The following is a 12,421-nucleotide window of genomic DNA, read 5'->3' on the forward strand; positions in this document are numbered from 1 at the left end:
CTTACAGTTACCATTAAATATGACTTGAAACCTCCAGAGGAAGTCCAAAACTAAAATATAAGATTCTGAACATACACTAATGCCAAAAGTGCCCAGTTTTATCATTTAATAGCTGAGCCTGTTTCCTCTTTTGTAAAATGAAGTAATACCTACCTTCTAGTGCTGAGAATTGAAAATACCATCCACAAAGCAAGTAACACAATCCATAGAGCAGGATCTCTCAGCAAACATAGCTTTTTAACAAAGTTTGCACTTACAAAGAAAAATAAAACCTATACTGAACCTTCATGAACCATAAGTTGTCAGCTAAACAAGCCAAAGAATAGTTCCATGTCTAAGCTGCTGTTTATCCTTGTTCAGCTGACATTAAATGGCAGGTCCTAGGGAAGGTTATGAGGTCTGCATTGTTCCCCTTGGAACTGCCCAGCTCACCCCACCTTCATATGTTTTACCCTGTTACTGCCTTTTCTTCAAGTCTGAATAAAACCCTTCAGCTCTTTGTACTTTCTCCAAGGCACCAAAAAAAAGAGATTTTCAAATTAGAGTAAAATTTAGTTTCTACATCTTACTTCTTTCAGATCCTGACCTTTTTAAATAGATTCTAATTGGAACAAAAAAACCTTTGTGTCCCTTTTGAAGAAATTTCAGAAATCACGTGATCAAAGAATAAGCAGTTGACTTGCAAATTCGCAGCTGCTGGTTGGTAAGGGGCTTCTGTAGTTTGAAAAAAGGTATTCTAAAAATTACCATTGTTTTTGTCATAGTATTTATTTTGATATTCCAAATAATACTAAAAAAGAGTATGACCGTTTAAAAATATAAATATATTAAAAGAGAGTGTAAGTTTTAAAAAATTAGATAAACATTGCTCTAGTTTTTTGTGAAACATAAAACTGTATCTCTGTTTTTCTGTGCCTTCTTATTAAAATACAGATGGCACAGCTTTCATATAGCTTTAACAACTTGATTATAAACTGTTTTCAAAAGTAACTTATTTGGATTTTCCATATCCTTTAATGAATTGCAAATATATTAACAGAAAAGACTTTCCCCCTCAACACTGTACAATTTCTGAAATAAGTCAGTTAAAGCAAAAAGAAGACACAAAATTACATTGTTTCAATGCAAACAGAACACACACTTCATACCCACACTTGCATTTTCCCAGGTTTTCACAAAGAAAATGGGTCACCATATTTCTCAGTGAAGACTCATACTATACTCTGGCTAATCAGAGACTTCCAAACTTTTTTCTTCAAAAAGAGCATTTTTAATAGACTAAATACTGGTTATCACTGAGTTTTTGTTTAAGGTACAACAGCAGCATGGTTCAAATGTTACTTGTAGTTCTCAGAAAAATTAAAAATTTTAAGTGATGAATACAGAAAATGTAGGGACCACCTTTCATTCTTTTGAGTACCACCGTTCTCTTGAAAAAATATTCTAACCTTCTAAAATCCCAGAGTTAAGAACCATTTCCAAACAGAAAAACAAATCCAAGGCCACAACATAACTTCTGAACAAGTGTGTACGCATATATATATGTATATAGATGTATTAGGTTGGTGCAAAAGTAATTGCAGGTTTTGCCATAAAAGTCATGGCAAAAACCACAATTACTTATGCACCAACCTAATATATGTGTGAAACAGAGAAAAGGATGTCAAACTACTTAATTTAATTTCTGTAAAATAAACTTCTGATGTTTGAAGCAAACATTTTGCTTGATCAAAATGTGTTCTTCTTCGGGTTGTTTGATTCCCAGTCCATGCAAAAAACAAAACCAAACAAAAAAAGAAACTGCAAAAGCCAGAAAGTGTTACTAGGTGGGAAATAAGGCTTCAAATACCTAAATGACTTTGAAAGTAGGTATAAGGAAAAATAAAATAGGCCAAGCTTGGGCAGAAACTGTCCCCCAACCAGCCATTGCTATGGCGTGTCTTACAAAACGATCCTTTTATCCTTGGTCTCAAAAAATCAGTACCAGAAAGACTCTCACCTCTGGCACAGGACATAAATTCCTGCTACAAAAAGATAATTATACTTCAGCAAATTATGTTCTAAGCTTAGCATTCTCCAGGCTTTATAACGCAGAACTCAGGTTGAAGCTTTCTATAAAACTCTAAATGACACTGTTATACAGCACCTTGTGCTTTGCCAATTAAAAAAAAAAAGAATCTAAAATTAAATATTACAGAACTAATGGATAATACAATAGCATACGTGTTAGAATCCAAGTGCTAGCCTCTGGGAATTTTTCATTACATTTATTTTCTCCCAACTGTTCCTTTTTTTTTAAAAGTATTTTTTTAGACAGTACATATACATAAACTTAGGTAGGGAAATCTGTTAAATGTCTCTCTGGCACCTGATACCTAAAGACCCTGTCTTGAATTAATTTATAAATTGTACCTAATCCATGTTCAAATGAGATTAACAGTAAATTATAGAAAATTACTGAGTCTACAGGCTAAAATTTTTTTCACATCTTTTGTAATCCACCTTATTTTCACAGCTTGACTAACAAATACAGGTAAGTTTGTCCTTCATCAAATAATCCAAAATAATAACTGTAGGCCTGTCATTCATAAGAAACTATAATTTGTTATATTCTGACATTGGCACTTAATAAAATGTTAACAACTAAAGTTTCTCCAAAAATTCCAATACATTACAATAAAGGAGATAAACAATTTAAGACTGTTTGAATGTTACTGTGGAATTCCAATAATTATCATTTTATATGCATAATTAAATTCTTAAAATTGTGGTCATTTTCCAAAGACACCAATCTATATTATGACAAACTCAGAAGAGAACCTATCTCCTTCATAAGAATGTTTTTTCCCCCAAGCTAAAAATTTCCAACATCCTAAACCCAATTACTCTTAGTAAATGTTTTGGTGACTCACACTACTGAAAAAATCTGAAGCAGAGAGTCAAAAAGAATGGAAAGGATCTCAACCAAAGGTAACCGCACATTCTTACACTCTGCTTAAGCAAACACTTAGAAAAGTCAAAGGGATAATGTTTTGAACAAATATAGATTCAAGGTTATGGTACAATTCTGATTATATTAAGGCTTTCACTATCATGATCTCTTAAAAGTCTCTCCACTTTAGTGTTCTCCTTCTGATTGATATGGTGAACTTAAGGGGTTAGTAAGGGCCTTGTTTTAGCTTCTCAGTGGGGAACCACTCTATCATCTCTGAATGTTAAAGGTGATCCCACAGAGCTCAAAGAGAAGAGGCAATATGGTAAGAAACAATTTTAAAGTTTGCAATACCAAGACAACAATGATCAACACTTTGAAGCAAGATGAATAAATTAAAATTCTTGGTTAGACATTAAAGCATTCTTGCCAAGAATAAGTGTACACTGTATGGAGGGATATTTGATTCCTACATACGAGTCCCAATATGCCCATTACATTTGTTTATGGGAGACACTGCAAGTTTAAGGTAATTTACATTCCTTGGCAATAAAGTCACTGTTATAGGCAACGTCTTTTATTGTTCCATCTGGCACTTGCAAACACCATTCTTGAAGAACCTAGAAATGAAGGTCAGTTACTCTGTTTATCAGGAACAGAACCAAATAAAAACAAATTATTGAAAAAGCAACCAAGAAATTCTGGTTCATCACTATTTTCCATATCTAATGGTTCCTTCAAGATAAAACATAACTCTTCCTTTCATGATACTTTCCAACAAAGGGAGATTAAAGAAAAACAGAAAAGAAAGTTCCCCACCCTACCCCCCATAAATTGTCATTCATACTGGTAAAAGAGCCAGTCTTGTTAGCAGCTAAATATTGCACTGCCTTTCATTCTGTATACAGTCAGGGTCCAATGAAAGTGGCACACTCATGGTATAAGTGACGGACGATGACACCGCCAGCTCAAGAGTAAAGACTCAGTATATGGAGGGACAAGAAACATGTCAGCACTAGTCACACATCCAGTTGTAAAAGTCTGATTTCCAGAAGTTAAAATTCATCACTTTCAGCTGCATGAAGTTGTGTGTCATCTGCATCTGTCATGCTGCTCTCCTGGGATTCATCTGTTCCCACTTTAAAAATAAAACAAAAGTCCACAGTAAGGTTTCTGACAACTATATCCTGTTGGTTCATGAAAACAAGTAAGAAAAATTGTATTATATGCAGAGAGATAAAACCCTAAATAAAGGCCCTTAAAAATCCTCATATCCTTTAATAAAATGCAACTCAAATTTCCTAACTTTATAATAGGTCTGATATTAGCTTACTGCATTTTACCTTTAAGTTTTAACTACCAAAACTTCCTCTTCCTAATGAGTTCCTTATTCCTGCCCTAGGAATTACAACTAGCTAGTTCTCTGAGACATTAAAAAAAAAAAAAATTGACATTTCCCCCAACCTCCAATCACTGACTCCACTTTAAGAATACTCCCTGCTAGTCCACAGAAACATAGACTATAACCTTCAGTTTCAAAAGGTTTACGGGGTCGGTCTATCAATCAGTCAATCAATTAATCAATCATCTATCTTGCTCTGTCACCTAGGCTGGAGTCAGCGGTACAATCATAGCTCACTGCAGCCTCAAACTCCTGGGCTCAAGTGGTATGATTCTCCTGCCTCAGCCTCCCAAGTAGCTGGGACTATAGACGCGTACCACCACAGCCAGGTACTTTTAAAAATTTGTTTAGGGACAGGGTCTCACTGGCTAGTCGTGAAATCCTAGGCTCAAGCAATCCTCCCACCTCAGCCTCCTGAGTAGCTGGAATTACATACACAAGCCATCATGCCTGGCATATATATATATATATATACACTTTTTTTTTTTTTTTTTTTTTTTTTTTTTTGAGACAGAGTTTCATTCTTGTCAGCCAGGTTGGAGTGCAATGGCGTGATTTCGGCTCACTACAACTTCAGCCTCCTGGGTTCAAGCAATTCTCCTGTCTCAGCCTCCCAAGTAGCTGGGATTACAGGCACCCGCAACCACACCCAGCTAATTTTTGTATTTTTAGTAGAGACGGGGTTTCACCATGTTGGTCAGCTAGTGTCATCTCCTGACCTCAGGTGATCCACCCACCTCCACCTCCCAAAGTGTTGGAATTACAGGCCTGAGTCACTGCGCCTGGCCCCGTGGCTTATAATTTTAATTAAAGCCTTTCACCAAGTTTTCTGGAACAAAGGCATCTAATCAGAATTTATCTTGTCAGAAATTTCTCCATTCTCTTATTTAAAAAACTACATTTTTATGAAGCAGATAAAACAGTACTGGTTACATATTCAAACATAAATTGAGGTCCAGGTAAAACTTAGCAATGAATTTGTCAAAGTCACACAGCAAACTAGATCCAGAACAGAGACTCATTATCTGACTTTATATGCATTTTGTTATTACATCACCCTGTTCAATTTCCCTAAAAGTCCATTTGGTATAATGAAAACACCACAGTTAGAAAAATAAAATAAAAGAGTAGCCTACAAATCCTTACGCAAAAAGTAACTTTCTAAATACTCAAAATCATACGTTATGATACTTACTGATCTGTTCTTCTTGGGTTATTGGCTCCTCATCATCTGGAAGATAACGCTTATCAATTGCCTCTTTAATCTGGTTATTGGCTCCTTTAGGATCTAAATCCATAGCCCAAGAGAAATTCATCAGGGCGAGGTGCGTTTGACCTAACTTCTTGTAAACCTAAAAATAAACAGCAGCACTACATTTTTCATTAAGTTGTGAGTTTCAACTATAAAATTCTAAATATTTTTATATACTTATTTATTTATTTTTGAGATGGAGTCTCACTCTATTGCCCAGGCTAGAGTGCAATGGCGCGATCTTGGCTCACTGCAACCTCTGCCTCCCAGGTTCAAGCGATTCTCCTGCTTCAGTCTCCTGAGTAGCTGGGACTACAGGTGCCCACCACCGCCCCCGGCTAATTTTTGTATTTTTAGCAGAGACAGGGTTTTGCCATGTTAGCTAGGCTAGTCTCAAACTCCTGACTCAGGTGATCCACCTGCCTCCCAAAGTGCTGGGATTACAGGCGTGAGCCACCGCGCCCAGCCTCTACAATTCTAAATATTTATAATTTAAATTAGGCTCCTGATTTATGTGCTCTAAACTCATTCTAAGGATAGGATATTTTCTTCCTACAGATGAACTCATACCAGCTTTTGAGTTCCTTTTAATATAATCAGACATTATTTTCAGAATTCCTTGCTTCTATCTTTCAGGTAGTTAAGTTTCCAATAAATATCACTCTGACTGGAACAATGATAATGGGATTAAATGGATTATAAACTGCTTAATTAACTTTCATTTACAGTGATTTTAAATTGAGTTATATCAACTCTTTACAACTGTCTACAGTCACCTTAACTAATTGGCATATGGAGGTCTAGTCTGTAAAAAACTGACTAGTCTGGCCTTGGGACTCTCAGAAGCCATTTCTCTTAATCAAGACAACACAGTGCCATTCATGTTCTTCTTCTTCTTCTTTTTTTTTTCTTTCTGAGACAGAATCTCGTTCTCTTGCCCAGGCTGGTGGTGGAGTGCAGTGGGGTGATCTTGGCTCATGGCAACCTCTGCCTCCCGGGTTCAAGTGATTCTCATGCCTCAGCCTCCGGAGTAGCTGGGATTACAGGCATGTGTCACCACGCCCAGCTAATTTTTTGTATTTTTAGTACAGGTCAGGTTTCACCATGTTGGTCAGGCTGGTCTTAAACTCCTGACCTCAGGTAATCCACCTGCCTAGGCCTCCCAAAGTGCTGGGATTACAGGCGTGAGGCACCGTGCCCAGCTAGGATATCATTTTCTTAAGTGTTAGAACTAAATCTGTTATTCCCAGAGCACTCAGTTCGGAGCTTTAGTTGAATTTGCTTAACAGATATTGTACAGGAAGTATTACGTTTATTCTTATAAAATGTCAATATTTGCTATGAAAGTCACTGTTTGGGACCATGACCCCAGTCTTTACCTTTCCTATTAAGAAGTAAACGAGGGATTCTTTGGGAACAATTTGTTTCAATTCTTCAAGTTCTTGTAAAGCAGACTGAAAAAGGCAAAGAAAAACCTTAAAGTAGCAAAAATTTTTAAAGTTTTGACCAAGCGTTTTTACTTATTCGATTTCTCAAATCATCCTCACAAAAGCTAACTAAATCTTAATCAATATACTTCCTTATTGTATTAGTTCTTATTGTTGTGAGAATAAAATGCATACTTATATGACAATAGGTACTAAGAAATGGCAGGCACTCTAGTACACTGAAAACACACACACACACACACGCCCCTCTTTGTGAAATATGCAGGTGGTGACAATCCTTGTTTTTGGTCATCTATCTATCTATATATCTATCTATTCATTTTTATTTATTGAGGTGGAGTCTCGCTCTGTCGCCCAGGCTGGAGTGCAGTGGCGCAATCTCTGCTCTCTGCAATCTCTGCTTCTCAGATGCAAGCAATTCTCCTGCCTCAGCCTCCCGTGTAACTGGGATTACAGGCATGCGCCACCACACCCAGCTAATTTTTGTATTTTTAGTAGAGATGGGGTTTCACCATGTCAGCCAGGCTGGTCTTGAACTCCTGACCTCAAGTAATCTGCCCGCCTCAGCCTACCAAAGTGCTGGGATTACAGGTGTGAGCCACCGTGCCCGGCCCAGTGATTTATTTTTTAACGAAAAATAACTATATAATTTTTCAGAACAACAAAAAGTCATTGAGAAGAGTGGCATTAACATTTTTGCAAGTCTCTGTTAGTAGACGACAGCTAGATTCTCATATCTATCTGCTTCTCCACTTAATCTGTTTTGATATCACATATTATGTAGCTTTTGGAAAATTCTACTGTCCATTTGGGACAGAATAAGAGTGAAAAAGGTAAATAATGTCAAGATATTATTGTAAAAATAGCTTTGATCTCTAGGACTCCTTGCAAGGATTTTAGGGACCCCCAGAAATTCCCAGACCACTTTGAGAATTATTACTTTAAAGACACCTTTTTTTATTTTTTGAGATGGAGTCTCACTGTGTCGCCCAGGCTGGAGTGCAGTGGTGCGATCTCTGCTCACTGCAACCTCTGCCTCCTGGGTTCAAGTGATTCTCCTGCCTCAGCCTCCCGAGTAGCTGGGATTACAGGGGCTTACCTGTAATGCCTAATTTTGTTTTGTATTTTTAGTAGAGATGGGGTTTCACTAAAGTTGCCCAGGCTGGTCTTGAACTCCTGACCTCAGGTGATCCACCTGCTTGGCCTCCCAAAGTGCTAGGATTACAGGCGTGAGCCACTGCACTGGCCTTACTTTAAAGAAATCTTCTTTTTTTTTTTTTTTTGAGATGGAGTTTCACTCTGTCACCCAGGCTAGAGTGCGGTGTCGTGATCTTGGCTCACTGCAACCTCTCCCTCCCGGTTTCAAGTGATTCTCCTGCCTCAGCCTCCTGAGCAGCTGGAATTACAGGCGTGTGCCACCACGCCCGGCTAATTTTTGTATTTTTAGTAGACACGTGGTTTCACCATATTGGCCAGCTGGTCTTGAACTTCTGACCTCAAGTGATCCTCTCAATTTGGCCTCCCAAATTGCTGGGATTACAGGCGTGAGCCATCATGCCTAGCCTTTAAAGAAATCTTTTTTTTTTTCCCCCAAGATAGAGTTTTGCTCTGTCGTCTAGCCTGAAGTACAGTGGCTCACTGCAACTCCCGCCTCCCAGGCTGAAGCGATTCTCCTGCTTCAGCCTCCCAAGTAGCTGTGATTACAGGTGCCCGCCACCATGCCTGGCTAATTTTTGTATTTTTAGTAGAGATGGGGTTTCACCATGTTGGCCAGGCTGGTCTTGAACTCCTGACCTCGTGATCCACCTGCCTCGGCCTCCCACTGGGATTACAGGCGTGAGCTGCTGCGCCTGGCCTTTAAAGAAATCTTAATCTTTAAGATGACACACTCCAATCCTCCTTCACTGCTACAACACACACAATTCAGAATTGATATGTTTTCTTTCTATGACTGCATATTATAATTGTTATCAACATTTCATGCAACCAGCATGCCTATCCCCACCCGCAATGATCTAATTACAAGGACTCATTGAGAAATAGTGTCTAACGTAGCAACAGAGTTCTTACTTTTACCCTAAAGACTTCAGATTTAAATATCAGTACAGCACATTAAATAAGGTGATGGCTAGCAATGTTTCAGAGATGTTGAAATGGCCCCCTTGATTTTCATTTTGGAGCCAGAAAATCTCAGAAGCAATCATTAACTTTTCTTTCTTTTTTTCAAGTGACCAATGAATGACACAGCCCCAGGAGATCCTGAAAACATATACCTTTTAACTTTTCCTTATGTCCTTTTCATACAGTCACGTATTTATATCTAATCCATGCAGCAAATTAGGCCTCATAATTCAGCGAAGCCCCAAGCTCATACCCAAAAATGGCTATAACTGGGAGTTTTTCTGAGTCTACTGTGGCTCAGTGGGCTGCCTGATATAATAATGATAATGATAATAATAATAATACGAACAACAAAAGAGGGAGTCTCTCTGGTCCTACTTTGGATTGGAAGGCTGCCTAATTAAACAAACAAATAAAGAAAACCTCACAAAAATGGCTATCACTATATATATCACAGTCCAGACAACTGATGAAATTAGAACTTGGGTTTCTTGAAGCAAGTAAACGCTGATTTATGTGGCCTATCTGGTAGGTATGTTGGTATTAAAATGGCTTTAAGAACAATGAATAAAGTCCTTCATATCTAAAGAGGCACCTAAAGCAAATACATAAAAACAAATACTGATTTGCAATTATAGTACTTCAAAGAGTAGTTAAAAGTTGAAAAGGGTTTATTAAATTTAAAATAAGCTTTATGAAAAAAAATTTTTTTTTGAGACACAGTCTCCCTCTGTTGTCCAAGCTGGAATGCAGAGGTGTGATCTGGGCTCACAGCAACCTCCACCTCATGGGTTCAAGCGATTCTCATGCCTCAGCCACTTGAGTAGCTGGGATTACAGGAGTGCGCCACCAGGCCCAGCTAATTTTTGTATTTTCAGTAGAGACAGGGTTTCACCATGTTGGCCAGGCTGGTCTTGAACTCCTGGCCTCAAGTGATCTGGCTGCCTTGGCCTGTTAAAGTGCTGGGATTACAAGCACGAGCCACAGCACCTGGCCCTAAAAGAAGCTTTTTAAAGACTCCAGTTCGATAAAAAAATTAGCTGGGCATGGTGGCTTATGCCTGTAGTCCTGGGTACTCGGGATTCAGCCTAGGAATTTGAGGCTTCAGTGAGCTATGATTGCACCACTGCACTCCAGCTTGGGCAACACAGCAAGAAAAACAAAAACTGAAGAAAGACAAGCTTTTTAAAAGGACAAAACCAGTAAAAATAGAAACCCATGTCTTCATAAAGAAGATAGAATAAAACTAAAGGAATTACTGGATAAATTATATATTTAATCCCTTTGTATATCTTTATTAGCCTATTTTTAAATTTTTTTTTTGAGATAGAGTTTCACTCTTGTTGCCCAGGCTGGAGCGCAGTGGTGTGATCTCAATTCACTGCAACCTCTGCGATTCTCCTGCCTCAGCCTCCCAGGTAGCTGGGATTACAGGTGCCCGCCACCATGCCCGGCTAATTTTTCTATTTTTAGTAGAGACGGGGTTTCACCAAGTTTAGTAGAGACGGGGTTTCAGCAAGTTGGCCAGGCTGGCCTCGAACTCTTGACCTCGTGATCTGCCCGACCCAGCCCTCCAAAGTGCTGGGATTACAGGCGTGAGCCACTGTGCCTGGCCCTATTTTTTTTTTGTTTTTAAAGACAGGGTCTAGCTTTGTGGCCCAGGCTGAAGTGCAGTGGCGCGAACACAGCTCACTGCAACCTCTGCCTCCTGAGCTCAAGCCATCCTCTCATTTCAGCTTTCTGAGTAGCTGAGAGTACAGGCACACGTCAGCACACCTGGCTAATTTTTGTATTCTTTTTTTGGTAGAGATGGGGTTTTGCCATGTTGCCCAGGCTGGTCTCAAGTTCTGTGGGCTCATGTGATCTGCCTGCCTCTTCCTCCAAAGTGATGGGATTATAGGGATTTTTATTAGTATTAAAAAAAAGTTATCACTGGTTTGGTATATTTCTTTCTATTTTTCTTTTGTGAGACAGAGTGTTCCTGTTGCCCAGGCTGGAGTGCAGTGGCGTAATCTTGGCTCACTGCAACCTCTGCCTCCTGGGTTCAAGTGATTCTCGTGCCTCAGCCTCCCAAGTAGCTGGGACTACAGGTGCACACCACCATGCCTGGCTAATTTTTGTATTTTTGGTAGAGATGGGGTTTCACCACGTTGGCCAGGCTGGTCTCGAACTTCTGACCTCAAGTGATTTGCCCACTTTGGCCTCCCGAAGAGCTGGGATTACAGGTGTGAGCCACTGCGCCCAGCCCTGAATTTATTTTAAAAGATTTTGCTTCATGGTTTCTGATTGAATAAATGATAACAAAAATCTCGTGTCTTTTCGCCTCTTTTCTCTTTCTCAGTTTCCTTATCTTCTTTTTTCAATACTTGTTTCAGGCTAAGCATACACAATTCGAAAAAGAGTGAGAAGTAAAGAGAAAGACACATTCAACTAGAACTAGTCTCCATGTTATAAGCTCTCATAACTTAACACACTTTCCCTTTATGTATTAAACATTTATTATATTTTGTGATTATTTGGTTAATGTCTGTTTTCCTAGAGGAGTACTAGATAGTAGGCCCTCAAAAGCAGGAAAGATGATTGCTTTACTTGCCACTATATTCCTGGTGCCTGACACATACTGCGTAATCAATAAAAGCTGAATAATGCATACACATTCGTTTTTTCTGTTTTTTAATTTTTAATTTTTTTTTTTTTTGAGATGAAGTCTCACTCTGTCGCCCAGGCTGGAGTGCAGTGGCGTGATCTTGGCTCACTGAAACCTCTGCCTCCTGGGTTCACATGATTCTCCTGCCTCAGCCTCCCCAGTAGCTGAGACTTACAGGCACCATGCCCAGCTATTTTTTTGTATTTTTAGTAGAGATGGGGTTTCACCATGTGGCCCGGCTGGTCTTGAACTCCTGACTCAGGTGATCCGCCCGCCTTGGTCTCCCAAAGTGCTGGGATTACAGGCGTAAGCCACTGCGCCTGGCCCATACATTCATTTTCACCTGTTCACTTATTTTGGTCCTAAGAGGATGGTTTAAGATAACTTTAGGATAACTACCTGATGAAAAAACTGCCTTTCTATATAAGGCATCTTTACAAGGGATAACTATATATTCCTAAATATCCACACACCTATCCTTCCTATGAGTATTTCATGAAGAAATAAAAATCACAAAAAATGAAATCAACAGCTTGGAAAAATGTCTCAGATCAAAATTAAATGAATAACTTTCAGTTTATTGAAAACAAGGGATAACATTGTTTTTAAGCAATACAAC

General features: G+C 38.8%; 1 protein-coding gene across 16 annotated transcripts in view; it reads right to left on the bottom strand.

The window, feature by feature from the left end:
* Window positions 1-1,247: 1,247 nt before the first annotated feature.
* The window catches only part of CDC27 (cell division cycle 27), a 71,420-nt gene continuing 60,246 nt past the window's right edge, over window positions 1,248-12,421 (bottom strand). For 15 of the 16 annotated variants that reach the window (XM_054458877.2, XM_054458876.2, XM_054458874.2 and 12 more), the window contains 3 exons: window positions 6,966-7,040; window positions 5,530-5,686; window positions 1,248-4,070 (listed from right to left, as the gene is read on the bottom strand). In XM_054458877.2, the coding sequence (XP_054314852.1) occupies window positions 3,988-4,070; window positions 5,530-5,686; window positions 6,966-7,040 (315 nt within the window). In that variant the 3' untranslated portion in view covers window positions 1,248-3,987. The remainder of the gene's footprint in view (window positions 4,071-5,529; window positions 5,687-6,965; window positions 7,041-12,421) is intronic. The other variant, XM_063656811.1, reaches the window with a different exon arrangement.

This window comes from Pongo pygmaeus, chromosome 19 (assembly GCF_028885625.2).
Source record: "Pongo pygmaeus isolate AG05252 chromosome 19, NHGRI_mPonPyg2-v2.0_pri, whole genome shotgun sequence".
Classification (NCBI taxonomy): Eukaryota; Metazoa; Chordata; class Mammalia; order Primates; family Hominidae; genus Pongo; species Pongo pygmaeus.